General features: G+C 40.9%; 1 protein-coding gene across 7 annotated transcripts in view; it reads left to right on the forward strand.

Annotated features, from left to right (window-relative positions):
* Nucleotides 1-11,381, forward strand: part of RHOBTB1 (Rho related BTB domain containing 1) — a 139,457-nt gene extending 128,076 nt beyond the window's left edge. For all 7 annotated transcript variants that reach the window (XM_033942874.1, XM_033942878.1, XM_033942879.1 and 4 more), the window contains 2 exons: nucleotides 2,015-2,120; nucleotides 10,849-11,381. In XM_033942874.1, coding sequence (XP_033798765.1) covers nucleotides 2,015-2,120; nucleotides 10,849-11,015 — 273 coding nt within the window. In that variant the 3' untranslated portion in view covers nucleotides 11,016-11,381. The remainder of the gene's footprint in view (nucleotides 1-2,014; nucleotides 2,121-10,848) is intronic.
* Nucleotides 11,382-15,800: the final 4,419 nt, after the last annotated feature.

The raw sequence follows: 15,800 nt of genomic DNA on the forward strand, positions 1-15,800 counted from the left end.
GTTAAGGGCCAGATTTAGTAAATGGCCAAATTTAGGCACTGGGAGCTTGATGCACTAAAGAGGATTAGTAAGACCGTGTGGCTCCACTCTGATCTGATTTTTTGTTGATTCTAAAAGAGCTATCGATGTACTAAAAATTTTGCATGCAAATGATTTGCACAGAGGTTCATCATAATCTCCGTCTCTCCCATCCGATTGATCACTGTTAGAGCGATTTTCACACATGCGCAGAGGCTGCAGGAGAAGCCTGAACAGCTGAGAGGCAGGGGAAGCCCCAGTGCAGCCTCTTGCCACACAGCTGTTCGGGGCAGGAAACCTCTTTTTTAATGGACACACAGACAGACAGTCTCTGTCTCTCTCTCTCTGTCTCTCTCTCTGTCTGTCTGTCTGTCTGTCTATCTGTCTCTCTCATTAAGAAAAAGACAGCCCTCCCCAACATCCCCTGATGACCCTCACCCCCATGGCAGCAAAAGTAGCAGGAGGAAAGCTCTCTCCCTCCTGCCATGCCAACCTCGCCCCCGCATGAGAAAAACTTGGCAGGAGGGATGCCCACTTCCTCCTGGCAACAGAGGTCCCCCCCATGCCAGGCACCCTCCTGAACCATCCCTTACCCTCCCCCTTCTACCCCCCCCCAAAAAAAGGCATAAGGGATACCCAATCACTCTTGCCACCGGATGCTCCCCCTGATGCCCATTCTTTCCCGCTGCATCACAACACCCCTCCCATGTAGCAGCAGCGAACATTCCCCCCCCCCCGAATGGCAGCGACAGCCCCCCTGCAGCAGGAGAGATGCCCACACTCTCCCGCTGCCAAGAAATCCTGGCAGCACTCCCCCCCCCATGCAGCGGTAGAGATGCCCACATTCTCCCGCTGGCAAGTGACCCCCCTTGCCTCCGAAGCCCCCTTCCTTTTCCCTCTAAGTCGATGCACGAAGGGATGTGGACTCCCTCCTCCCAGCTGTCCTGCATCATTGAAAATGGGCCTTACCCTCCCCAGTGCATGTTGCTAGTGGGAGAGAGTGGCCATCTCTCTCACTGCGGGATGGGGGGGAGGTTGCGTGGCTGGGATTTCTTGGCAGTGGGAGAGTGTGGGCATATCTCCCGCTATATGTGTTGGGGGGGGGGGCATCGTCACCATTATGGGGGGTGTTCACTGGCAAAATGGGGTTCTTGGCAGCAAGAGAGAATTGGCATCTCTCCTGCTGCTAGGGTTGGGGGGGTGTTGTTGGTTCACAGTAGCAGGAGAGATTGAACATTATGTTATGGGGGGTTTTCTTTCTGTGTTTTTTTTCTGCGCATGTGCCCATCGCTATCACCAGCAATGGGCACATGCAAGTTTAGTGAATGTTCGCTTCTGTCCGCCGACTTCATTTGCATGCGTGATTTTTTTGAGAATGTCTCGCTTTTTTCAATTCGCTATCAAAACATCTGCGTTAGTAGACCGTTGCTTTTTAACTGGGTTTTTAAAAATCCTGGCCTCAGAGTTTAATAGGGACACCTTGTAAATGGATTTAGGGATCATCACTTCAATATCTGGTCTAAAGTAAATTGGGATGGGATTACAAAATAAGGAAAAATTCCCAGGAGGCTTCATGGCGCTAGATCATAGCTCTGGATACAAATTAGCTGGAAAGCAGCAAACTGCTTGGTCAAAAAGACAAGAATATATAATATATCCCTTTGAAATGATCAAAAAGCATCTATACTTGTATACCTTATGATATCAGACTTTGTTAGCCTCTTTCTCTTTTGTCTACTGCTCGTGTGCAAATGCAGAGTAAGTTCCCTATATTTAAATTCCAGTGTCTTCCTTTTTCTCTTTTGGAGAGGAGGGAAATGCAACCTCTTTTCCTTGATGGTTTTTTTAGCTATTTAGAAAGGAAGATGCTTTTAAGCATATTTATTTTATTGGCGGTGTGATCAGAAATTCTGGGGCTTTCTTGCAGGTGCTGCATGTACCTAAGTTGGTCCTTTTTTTCTTGATCAGAGATTATAATGAATCATTTGCTTTACAGTTTCATAATGCTCACCAGCTGGCAGCATGGTGCCTATACCATATCTGCACAAATTACAACACTATTTGTTCCAAATTCCACAAGGAAATAAAGGCAACATCTCTGGGTAAGTACTGGACATAAGAATTCCCTTCTAGACATTTTATTTACTTAAGAACGTTAAAAGTGCTTGGTTGTGTCCGACCGATGGACCGTTGAGCCAAGCATCCCGTCTCCAACAATGGTCACTCCAGGTCATTTGAAAGTAGCTCTTTGGAAAATGGAGATGAACCCCCAAATCTCTGTGTCTGTCCTTGAACAATTTATCCAGACTTTTTTTTCTTAAACCCAGCTATATTGCTAGCCTTGACCACATTTTCTGACCAAAAAATTCTCACAGCTAAATCATGCATAGCTTAAAAAAAAAACCGTTAAGGGATCCTTTTACTAAGCTGCGTTGAGTGCTAATATGTGTTTAAAGGGCAACATTATCACGCACTCCTCATCCTACCTAAGTTTCAGAAAATTAGTAAAAACAAACTCGTTAACCAGTCTGTAACCTAAGACCTCTCAAGCCTTATCTCTTCAATACTCTAACCGAATTGTTTCCCAAGATCTCTTTGCCTGTATTTTGATGACTTTACATTGTACCTATATTCGCTGATTGTCCAGCTCTCCTTTGTTGTAAACCGCCTCGAACTACTACGGCTTTGGCGGTATATAAGAATAAAATTATTATTATTATTATTATTATTATTAATACGGGAAAAAATTGCCTAATGCAGGATGGGCTAAAGCGTTCTGCATTGGTGACTTCTAGGAGGTTCACATCGAAGAGGCCTGGACAATCAGCGAATTACAGAATGCAAATAGTGAAGGTACAACATATTACACAAGGAATAGACAGAAGGAAAATATAAATTTGGTATGGCTTCTGTTTAGGAGATGAATCTGTCAAACAGTACGGTTTTCCTTCTGTCTATTCCTTGTGTAATATGTTGTACCTTCACAATTTGCATTCTGTAATTCGCTGATTGTCCAGCCCTCTTCGATGTGAACTGCCTAGAAGTCATCTGACTATGGCGGTATAGAAGAATAAAGTTGTTATTATTATTATTATTATTTGTGCACAGTAAGGCAATTTTTTTACTAAGTGACGTTGACGAATACCACACAGCAACTGCACCAAAGCCCATAGAGATTTAAACGTCTTCAATGCAGTTACTTCGCTGACCAGTTCTAATTGCCTTAGTAAAAGGGAGCCTAATTGCACAGTATTTATTATTTTGGGTTTTTGGTTTTTTTGAAGGGCCATGTCAGGGGTGTGGGATGCACTAACTGATCAGCACTGCTATAACCCTTAGCACCTCCTAAATAGATAAGGGCTCCTGCATTTATTTTTTTTAAATGGTGACATAATGCTAACATCTGTGCATAGCCAAATGATCATCGGATTTAAAAAAATGCCTATTTTGTAACCATACTAGAAATGAGCTTAGCAGGCAGGAAGTACCTGATTCCAGGTGTTCAAGTTAATATTTTTCAAATTGGTGATGATAATTGAAAGTGCAATTAAAAACCAGGGCATCTACCAACTCACAAGTAGGCATCTACACTGAGGCACCTACCAGTGCCTACATGAAAATTAGGTGTGGTTATGGGGCAATGTTTAGGTGTGGATTGAGTTGGACACTGGTATATTAGGCCAAGAAAACCCTAGCTTAATATACCAACACCTAACATTATGATTGCCTGCTAAGACAATTTAGGCACCACTGGGCGTGATTCTACAAAGGGCACCTAATTTTGATTGACATGCAGTAGGTGCCACTTTGCTAGGCATCTAATGAGTTAGGTACCGTTTTTAGAGTCTGGCCCAAAAGGTCCATGTTAGGGCATACTAAGCCCGTTTACTAGTCCAGCTTAGTAAAAGGGCCCTTAAATTTGCTACTACTTTGTTTCATGCATTATTCATGGGTAGGCACAGTGGTAGATTTTAATATGTCATATTACCAGTAATGGTCTACACCAGGAGGTCCAACCTTTTGGTTTCCCTGGGCCGCATTAGCCGAAAAAAATGTTTCTGGGGCCGCACAAACACTGCAGCAAGACAGAGGAGGGAGCTGGCAAGATGGTAAACACCCAGGGGCAGCAGAGGAAAACACTGCATCTCCCTCAACCGGGGCCACACAAAATACTTCACTGGGCCGCATGTGGCCCTCAAGCCACAGGTTGGACACCCCTGGTCTACACGTTTGTATTTGAGTTCCTTCAGAACAGTGGGATCAATAGCATCAGGTTCCAGTGATTTGCTGCTGTTTAATTTGGTGTTGGCTTTAGCACCACATCCAGATTAAAAGTAATTTATTTCAGTTCCTCTACATTATCACCTACAGAGTGTTTCCAATGTTGGTAACTTTTCAATATCTTCTGCAGGGAAAACCAAAGCAAAGAATTAATTTAGCTTTACTACTCCTAGTCATCCAATAGTTCAACTGTCTGCTCTCCAGTCTATACTTATTTTATGTACTTTAAAAAAAAAACCTCTTTTCTTTGATATGTTTCTCCTCAGATTCTCTCTCAGCACGTCTTAGTAATGTTTTACATCTAATTTCTTGTTTATACTCTTTATATTCTTCTTCATTAGAAACTGCCTTTTTGGCTTTAATAGCTTCTTTCACAGCATGTACTGTCAGTCATTTGATCTTTTCTTTTTTCAACTTGAAGGAATGCATTTGATCTGGGCTTTAAATATTGTTAAACACAATCTCTATGCCTCATGCAGACTTTTAGCCCTTGCAATTGCTCTTTTAGTTTACATATTTTCTAAGTTATTTTGCTAATAACATAATTGTAGTTGCTATTCTTCCTCCAGCAATTGAGGTATAATCTTAGGAATATAAAAACTTAGAAGCCAATAGTCAAAGGGTTTAGGCTCTTAAATTGCCCTTTTTGAAAATGTGCTTGCAGGCCTCACATTCTGCTGAGACCTACATATGAAATTGTTATTCCTCTCATCAGTTTCAGGACTATCTACTCCTAGTGGCACCCACTAACTTTATTAAAACTGAAAACACAATTAGAAGCGGCAGATTTCAACTAGATCAGAACATGCCAGGGAGACAGTCTGTGTAGTATTTCATGGCTGTGTGGCTAGTGGAAGGAGGACGGTTTGTAGCTCTCAGCTCACTCTGGAGGCCTTCCAGCTTTCCAACGATTGCAGTGTTGGCATGCAAAAGCTGCCTCAGCAGTTCATTTGTCTCCCGTTGGCCCTCCAGTGACTGCTGTTTCGCCTCCATACCCTCTCTCAGCAGCTGGAGCTTCTGCTGCCAATATCCCTCCAGGGTCAGATTGTGGCCCAGTAGCCTTTGGACCAGTCTCAGCAGGTGGCGATGCTGGTGACTGGGTGCCCTCCAGCGGCCAGGCTGTGCGGCCTCACTGCCCTCCTCGATATCGGCAGCCACATTGGCAAACTGCTCAGGCGGTGGGAGAATTGGCAGCTCCTCATCCCCATTGACAGGCTCCTGGGGTTGGGTGTCCTGGGACTCGTCTGGCCCCTCGTCTGTCTGCTAATATTTCATGGCTGGCTTTATCATTCTTATTAGGTAGACAGTGCAGTCTTTCTCGAAGAACATTTTTTCCTACTGGCTATTCTCAAAAATCTGATTCTTTTTCCATGTATGACATCCTAAGCCCTCAAAAAACTCTTCATACTTGGTCCTCTAACCCTTCATTGTAGTTCCTTTCTTTCCCATCTCCTGTAAACCGTGCCGAGCTCTACGAATGTGGAGATGATGCGGTATACAAACCTAAGGTTTAGGATTAGTTTAGGATACATTTAGGATAGGTTTAGTTTAGTTTAGGATACATTTTACTCGTTCTATCATTTTATTCGTTCTAATGCCTAAGATCAACAGATACAATATACCATTTTAGAAAACAAAAGTGATATGAGCTGCAATATAATGACCTCCTAAATAATAAAAATTCAAATCACAAGTGTCAATGACAAAATAATTGGAGTAACCACATTTTAATTACACAACCTCATGAAGGAAAACACAACTCAAAAATGAAAGTCGGAAAATGTAGCAAGGGCTGCAAGTAGTTGTCGTGGCTCACACCCGGAAGTACGCGGACGTTGCCTTGATGACATCATGCGTATGCGTGACATCATCATGTTGACATCCGCACATGTGCAGAGGTCTTCCAGGTGGGCCCTGAGATGCCAGTAGGGGGTGCCAGCAGGGAAGAGGGCGGGAGAGAAGGAGAGGCATGGGTGCCAGCTGATTGCCTACAGCAGTGTTTCTCAACTACTCAAGCTAAGTATCCCCAACCACAGATCTCCCAAGCTCTGCCCTAAACCCACCCAAGCTCTGCCACAGATCCTGCCTTCTTTACTAATTGTAATGCAATTTTTTCCTTTCTTCATTTTTCATATACATACAATACACACAGCAGATATAAATTCTCAAAACTGACACATTTCAATCACTAAATTGAAAATAAAATCATCTTTCCTACCTTTGTGGTCTGGTGTTTTTTGTTTTTTTTTTTTTAATCATTTTTATTAAGGAGTCAGCAAGAGAAACAATTAGTTTCTGGTTGGACTTCCTTCTGAATGTGCATCCAACATTTCTTTCACAATCCAGCCCCATCCTCTTAGGGTCCAGGTCTCTTTTTCTCCCTCCTCTGTTATGATCTTCCATCTCTCTGTTCTTCCTCAGGGTCTCTCCCCCTCTGTCTGCATCTGCCATAGTCCAGCATCTGCCTCCTGCCTTTCCCCTTTGGTCCAGGACTCTCTCTGACTGTCTTCTGCTTATAACACCCCCTCCCTCATGTCCAGCATTTGTTCTTCTTTCTTCCAGGTCTTTGCCTGTCTCTCTCTCTCTCTCTCTCTCTCTCTCTCTCCCCTTCTCCCTCTCCCTTCCCTCCCCAGTCCAGAATCTTTCCACCTCTCTGCAGTCTCTTTCTCTCTCTTCCTTCTAGACCCCCCCCCCCCCGTCCAACATCTGCCTCCCTCTCTTCTGCTTCCCCTTTGTTTCAAGTCTTTCTGTCTCTCACTCTCTTTGTCTTCCCCCTCCTCATGGCCTAGCATCTCTTCATCTTTTTACTATTCTTCCCAGTCTCCCCGTCCGCGACCCACATCTCTCCCTCATTCTCAAACGCTCCATCTCCGCGTCCATTCTACCTGCGTCCATCAACACCCAAAACTTTGCTTCTCCAATGTCCCGCACCCTCTTCCGCAACTTCTTTCCATGTGCCGCATCCCACCCTGTCAGAAACAGGAAGTTGCGGCAGAGGGAGCGAAATGTAGCCACTGGAAAGCTTCGGGGCTGGTTCCTGTCAGTGTCGGTGGAAGAAGCTGGCAGTGCTATTGCAGTAGCTGAACCCCCATGGGCAGGAGAGCAGAGTGAGAGCCATTTTGGGCCGCATGGTGTACAGTCTAGAGAGGGATACAATTAGACTGTCAATTTATTTTCTTATCAAAATGCAATAAAAGCCAAATCCCATGAGACCCTTGAACATTAGCAATTGGGGAAAACAACAACCAACAGTTGAAAAAAAAAAATCCTATAGCTTCCTAGGAGCCAACTACCTCATGTCTTTAAAAGTTTGTGAAAGGACAGATGTTCTGAAACAGCCTGATCTCTCTTAAAAGCCCATTACAAAACAATGAAAAATGTCACAAAGATCCTCTCAATATTTGTTCAAATGTTCTCCTACACTTTAGATTTCATATGTGGCATAGCGCATAATCTGTGTACTTAATTTAATTAGCCATCAAATATTTTATGATTTTAATCTGGACCCTAACATTACCTACATAATTCTTGAGAACTTGTGTAGTGTTTCTGCATATGTGGTTGATTTTAGACCAAATAGTATTAGATGAAATGTGTTATTAGACCAATTCTCTTTTAAGTCAATTGTATCATTAGCCATTGTGTACTTTAGATGAATGGCCATTATACCAATAGCCCATTAGACTAACTGTAATTAGACCAATTGTCACAGCAGTTCTGAATTCCATTCTCTAAGAGATGCCTGGAAATGGGAGTGAGAGAAGAGAGTAGGAGAGTGCAACAGGAAAGAGCTAGGGAGATGTCAGGCTACGAGGATGGGGAGGAGATGCTGGGCTATAAGAGTAAAGCCAGGATGATGCTGAGAATGGTAGAACCCAGAGGGGAGGGGAGGGTGGCAAGGAAGTGAATAAGAGGATAGATACAACAGAGGGTGGAAATATGGTAATGGAGGTACATTGAAGATGAAAGGGAATGGAGGGCTGAGGAAGGAATGAGATATGGAATGGGAGAGAAGATGGAAATTTGATAGGTAACTGAAAAGTGGAAAAGAGGAGAAGGTAAGAAAGAGGCAGAAAAGAGCTAAAAAGGAATGATCAATATGTTTGAGGCAGATGTAGTGTGGGAATAGACAGGAGAGAGTAGAAAAGACAAATGGATAGCAGCCACTTGAAGGAGAATTTGCAGATGACAGGAAAGCAGAAAAAAGAAACTGAACCAACATGATGGTAAAATAAAACATCCAGATAACAAAGGTAGAAGAAAAACATTTTATTTTAACTGTTTAAATGGAATATGGATAATAAGTAGCAAAAAATATTGTATATATTTTGACAAAAAACTTGCAGAATTTGCTAATTTTGTGCGCATAATTTTTTAATTGTTTTGCACAGAATTCTGCTAGAAGTAAACAAAGAGGTAGAAAGGGTGAGAGGGAGAATTCTTGCATATGGTGGAGAGGAGGGAGACATGCATGGATAAGAGAAAGAGAGAAAGATTGAAAATAGGGCGGAGGGCAGGAAGAAATGGTGCATGGGGAGAGAGAAAGAAATGTTGCACTTGATAATGGAGGGGAGAAAGGAAGAGATGCTGAATGGAGGAGAATTGAAAAGTTTGACCCAGGGCACAAAGAAGGGAGAGAGAGAGTGAGAGAGATGGGATACAGTGGGAAAGAAACAGAAATGTTGGATATTGCAGTGGAAGGGAAGGTGCAGAGACGAAAGATGAATGTGAGCATAGGAAAAGAAGAAAATGTCAAATGGGCAGGAGATCTTGGTGAGCAAGTTAACAGAAGACAAACAGAAACCAGAGCCTGGGACCAACATGATTTGAATAATAAGATGATCAGACAACAAAAGGTAGAAAAATAATTTTATTTTCTATTTTGTGATTACAATGTCAGATTTGATATGTATCCTGCCAGAGCTGAAAAAGGAGAGAGGAAAAGTCTTTTTTGTTTTCTTTACACCACAGCACTGGCATGGGGTTGGAGAGGGAAAAGAGGGGTGGGATAGGTGAAGAGGCTACAATAATAAACCCGCCAGGCCGTTTAAAAAAATCACCCGCTTGGACGAGAAAAGTGAATCAAATTGAATTGAAAAATCAATTCAATAGGCCAAATCAAAAAACCTTTTCCCTGGTAACACGATCATACACTATTAGCACTCAGCCATTCTGACGAAATCTGTTCTGTAAGTTTCTTCAGGGCTCAAGTTCTAGCCCAAAACTCAGAAAACTATTGTTACCTCAGGGCTAAAAACCCCCACACTCCTTTTTAAAGTCAGCCCCTGCCCTGTCTCTTTATAGACAATCCACAGTAGTCTTTCATGCAATTCTCGTGCTTTCAGCAACCCAAACCAGAGACTGAGTGTCTCTAGGCTCCCTGCCACCCTGTAGGAATCCTATAGTAATACCTTCTTCAAGTGTACAGGTTTCCTCCCCACCTAGGAACAACTGCTGGTTTTTGCTGCTGTCAGTCTTTAGGTAATTTCCTGGATGGTGAAATTTTCTCTTAATAATTGACTGGGTTATCCCTATCCCAGTTTCCCCCTTCAAATTAAGTCCATACCTTCTGGCTCCTTGGAACAACTTTCAGTTTGTTCATTTTCCTTTCCTTCCTGGATTTCCCCTGTGTCCTCCCAGTCCATCTCAGTTTGGGTCTCCTCTGCTGCTTCAAATTCTTTAGCTAATTACTTGTCAGCACCTATCCCCTGCCTTTCCCAAAACCTGGGTTTTGAGTCCCTGAGTGACTAGGATACTGCAAACCAGGGAGGATGGATGGTGCCCATTCCGTGAGATTCTCCTGCCCCAGGTTTCTGTATAAACTCTGGTAACTGGCTTAAGGGAGGCCAATCCCTGCAACCTTGGAAAGGTTAGTGTTCTTCATTGGGGCTAGAGGGAGACAGGGGCTCAGATTCAGCCTCTACTGAATCTTATTTAAAGGAACATATATCTTTTTCCCTTTAGGTTTAAAAATCCTACTAACTTGCCAAGCCTTTCCTCCTCACAATATTACATTGAATGTATAAATTTAAGTAGCTTGTATAATTCAGTGGATTGTTGATGACTCTATGGAATTTCCATGTAGTGATATGCTGCTTGTAACCTACCATTTTGCAAGGATTTAGCGGGATATAAAATACAAATAACATAAGATATCGCAATTATCTGAATAAAGGATAGCAGGCCACATGAACCCCGATATTCAATGCTGGTACCCAACATGGCCCAAGCATTGAATATCCAAGCATAACACTGGTGGCAGCCAAAAAATGCTGACCACTGCCAGATAAATATTTACCTAATTGTCTTCAATAGTATTTCTGGAATACCATAATGCATCGGACTTTACAGCAAATTACTACCAACTCATATTTATTAAACTAATACAACAGTAAAGGCACCATATATTGGTCAAGCAAAAGTATCACAAGCTACATATGTTCTGGTTTTCTCAAGGGCCTGTACAATTGATCACCAGTTAGTTATATCAGGAAGAAAAAAATCTGAGAACACTTTAAAAAATTATTTTATTTATTTTTCTCATATCAGATAACCAGGAGTATTTTGAAAGGCACCGCTGGCCTCCCATCTGGTATTTGAAAGAAGATGACCATTACCAACGCGTTAAAAAGGAGAGAGAAAAAGAAGATATTTCATTTAAACATAATTCAAAACGCAAATGGTGCTTCTGGAACTCACCAGCTGCAGTTTCCTGATTACTGTAGTAAACCCAGTTTGTTGTGTTGTCTGCAGTTAATACTTTGTCTTAGTATTAGATACAGTACCATCAGGTTTCAAACACTGGTCTCTTCCTACATGAGTGCAATTGTTATTGAAGCATAAAATACACAGAGTCTGCACAAAGCAGCCATTATAAAACAATCACAGATCCTTTATTGAAAAACTGATCAAATCATTGCCAAATGGGGCTTTACGTGAAATATATGAACCCCTTCCCCACACCCCCACTTCATACTGAACTAGCAGTGTTTCAGAGCAAAACAATGCTATAGAATTTTATGCATTTTAAAATTTGATATTGATTTTCTATATTTTTGAATAAAGGGGTTGCTTTTACTGTATTTTAGCTGTTTTGTGAAGTCCCTGTCCCATTTTATGCTATGGAACTACTGGAGACTATTTAAGCCTAATATCCAAATAACTTCTGTCTTCCCTGTGGTGTAAGTGTTGGTGTCATTCAAGTTTCTGAACTTTGCTGGGAAGAGCAAAGCACAAATTCTCCTTATCTGGGCCTGGTCTAAATTGCACTTCCTAAATTCATAGATAGTTTTGGTTAGGAGGAAAAAGTAAACATACTTCATTATGCCATTTCATTTCTAATTTAAAAAAAAAAAAAGAGAGAGATGCTTCAAACTGGAAAATATTTTTAGACTCTTAAGTATTTTGTTTAAACAAAAACATTATATAAATGTGTAGAGGATAACTGTATAAGATCCCTATTCAGCAATAAAATATCAGGACAGGCGGGGATATAGGACAGCGTGAGATCATTGTGACCTGGAATTTTATGTTTGACCTGGCTTGTATTAGAAGATCTTAATTCATGTTGGCCTCCAATCTGCAAAATTCCTAAGCCTCAGGGCTGCATATCTCTGGATATGTGACACATGGCTCGCTGTCATGGAGATTGTCATGCTCCTGAACACCTTTTTGCATGCCTACCAAGTTTTGCAGTTTAGAGGCCATGGTTATTGAAGGAAAATGGCACCATATTAATAATCGAAATAAAATGAACAGTTACTCAACATCACAGATGCTAATTCTGTAAGGCAGAATCACAGCTTACTGCTCTTCTGAAAGGGATTGTATCACAGATTTCTGTAGGTCACATGATATAATAGTTGTTCATTGTTAGGTGGTGTGATAACTTCACTTTTGTCACCATTGCCTTGTGTGTTAGCTGAGAACAATAAAATGCAACTATTTAGGTAAACCAAGTGCTCTTTTCAGGTAGAACTGCATAATTCATGTATGCTGTAGAACACGATACATATGGTACACTCCATACTGAGGAAGATGTTCCATGAAAGCACAGGTTCGCAGCAAGTGTGAAAGCCTGCACTATGTAGATCGTACAAAAAACATCTTCTAATGTATGCAAGCATCTATGAAATATCCTGTACCTTCTAATTTTATTGTCTTTACTTTTTCTGTCGGTTCTTAAGCTTCAGTGGGTTTTGTTTTGTGTTTTTATTTTTTGAGATAAGGGAAGAATACATTTTTAGGATGTAGTTTGTCATATCTCAATGTTAATTGCATTGTGATGCATTATTTTCAGTACCCAGTGGTACACATTCAAACACATCCTGAGGTAAACCTTTTTCTAAAGCTGTGTGTTGTATTCAGCTATTGATGTTAACCATATTCTGAGACAGTGTACTGAAACCACGGTGTTTGCAGGTTAGAAAAGGATGGGAATTGAAAGCCATATATGTTTCTATTATTCAGGTTCTAGATAAAAGTTCAGCCTTGGCAGAACCACTTGGGGGCGCTAGAAGATTCTTATTGATGCAGAAATAGGTAGTAAAACTACAAGAAATACCATGATAATTTTGAGATGTGAACGCTTTACCTATGCACTAAAAATGTATTTTTTGGTGCAAGGGGAGTTTCTGGGGGCCAGAAAGTGGACGTATTCTGTGTGCTTTAGTTAACACAACTACATTGCCGTGCACTAACCGATTAGTATGTGCTTGGCAAGTGACCCTTTTCCTCAAATTCTATATAATGCACCTAAAGTTGTGTACGTACATCTTTGTGCATAGCTGATGCATATGCACAACTTAATTGGCCTAATCAGTACTGATAATTGACAATTAACACTTTGTAATTGATGCCAATTGGGTCTAAGTTACATGCACAACTCAGAAAGCATGATTCTATAAAAGGTATGTGCCTTGTCCAAATTGTGTACCTAAAAATGGGCATAGTTAGGGGACAGATCATTGGCAGCCTTTTTGATGCCGATGATCTTAGGTACAAGCATTTAGGCCAAGAAAACCCTGGCATAAATAGTCATGTTCATGCTAGGTTGCAAATAGTCATGCTCATTATAGGCTGCATATCGGCATTAAACATGATTCTATATGGTATGTATAACAATTAAAAAATCATGCTTAGCATAGAATTTGGCCCTTACTGCCTATGGGTGACAATAAGGGCTCACTTGCTAATCTGTTTTAATAGTCAAACATTAATGGCAAAATTAGCATGATCTCAGTAATATAAAAAGCAGGTAAAAATGGCCATAGCGCATGGGAAAGACTTGCATAAGGGTACATTAAGGCCACATTTTACTGCTGTTTGGTAAAAGGAGCACCTATGAAGAAAGAAAACGCGGTCAAATCAGTATAAATTATTAAACATCAGTATCCGGTAACATAACAAGTAAGATTGAGGGCCAACGGCAATCTGGTCTTAAAGTCGATCGGATCATTGTTAAATGAGTGGTGCTGTTAAGTTTTATACAACCAAAGCTATGAATGTAACCTTGCCAAAATGTAAGAGATGTAAATATGTACCTGGGGTATATGCAATAATGTCCAGAAATACTAATAATGTCAACTGTAACCAAGTGGCTGGCTCATTTGGTGAATGCCATCTATGGACTTTTATCTTGGTGATTATTTTACCTTTTTTTTATTTTGCAAAATAAAGTATCAATTTCTTAAGGTATAAAATGGCTTGTGCAATATTTTTTTTTTTTTTTTTTTTTAACTTTTGGAAGAGATCTGTCAGTAAAAGTTCAGTGCTAAACCTCTTAGGTGCCCTATTTATGCTGTCCGAGGAGAGGTGATATCTCTCTCCTCTTCTGTACAACAGTATACGGTACTCCTCTTACACTGACTCGGCAGCTGCAGTTACACTGATCCCCTGGGTTTGTGTTAACCTCTAGCAGCAGTTTAGCTTGTACTGTTTTCTAATTTCACCAAGGCACGAAGATTCAAAATCAGACAAATTGTAGAGGTATACAGTTGTATCTCTAGATAGAATTGTAAAGGGGTAGAGACAAGCCAAAGTGGCATTTCAGCACCTCTCCCATCTTTAAATTAGCTATAAAAGCTACCTCAAAAAAACTATGGGGTCCTTTTATCAAGCTGCGGTAGGGGTTTAATGCGCGTAATACCGTGCGTTAAACCGCCTGTTGCACTAGCCGCTAACACCTGCATTGAGCAGGCGTTAGTTTTTTAGCCGGCCGTGGGGGTTAGCGCGTGATGAAATGTCCAACGCGCTAACCCTGCTAGCACAGCTTGATAAAAGGAGCCCTATAAATATATATCTATAAATAAATACCCCTTCCTCCAAACCAGTTTTAGCCATCCAGTAAATGGGGAGGTGGGGGAGGCTGAAGGAGATACAGGGCTATTTGCAGAAACTCCATTGTAGGGTGTTATTTGCATAGATATGTATTTGCAAAAGTCAGGGGCAGATGAGTGGGGTTGTGTGAAAAACACAGCAGCCCATAATTAATATTATTCAAAGAGCTCTGCTGCATGAGAGTGAAGTCTGGAGTCTGTATATTATGTATATTGGTATTAGATCCCTAATATGTGTTGAGTTAGGATAAAAACTTGTACCAGAAAACTCTTGTACTGTAACTATGGCAAATTGTAGCCTGTTAACTGTATATTATGTATGTTAGCCTTTAAGCCGTTCTGAGCTTTGTAGGGAGGATGAGATAGAAAATGAAATAAATAAATAGGATGAGGCAGAATCTAAGTATAAACTCTGTTCTGTAGCACATTCTCCAACAATGGTGCTAGGACCGTGGTCTCCAATGTGCGGCCCCAAGATTGCACATGGCTCCCAAAGTCCTCCATTTCAGCCAACTGTTGACTGCAATGCTCTTCTAAGCCTGTAAATGTGTTAATATCAATCTAACCAAAATCCAAATCTAGCCCCCATGATATGATAACTGCAAACTCAATCTTGTAAAAATTTGAACTTTTTTTATATGATTTGTAATATTCATGTTATGATGAAATTTTAATTATTGATTGCTTTTGTATTTTCCCGTATATTTTACAGCCTCTTTGAATGTAAATTGCCTTGAACCTTTTTGGTATTGTATGATTAATAAGCTGTGTATTAGATTAGATTAAATGTGTTACTGAGGTGTCTCAATTATGGAACTTTTTAATGTTGATAATCCAAAATAAAGTGAGTTTTTAAAATATAACCTTGAAGTGTGCTAGAATCAGTATTAATATTTTTAATGTTTAATACCTAGTCTGAACAAGCTGGTCAAGGTGGTTTACAAAATTAGTTGTATGTGCAAGTCTGAAATCTTTTTTGGTGGTCCTTCAGAGCTTTCTCTTATTCACCCTGCAGCCTTTAAATGAAAAAGGCTGAAGACCACTTAGTTAGGACATTTCCTCTTGCAACTCACTATATAAATATTAAAACTGTGGCATCATCTCGGGAAAAACACATTCCACTGCCACTTTGTGAAGTGACATAAACCTCTTTAAAAAAAAAAA

Source organism: Geotrypetes seraphini, chromosome 4, assembly GCF_902459505.1.
Source record: "Geotrypetes seraphini chromosome 4, aGeoSer1.1, whole genome shotgun sequence".
Classification (NCBI taxonomy): Eukaryota; Metazoa; Chordata; class Amphibia; order Gymnophiona; family Dermophiidae; genus Geotrypetes; species Geotrypetes seraphini.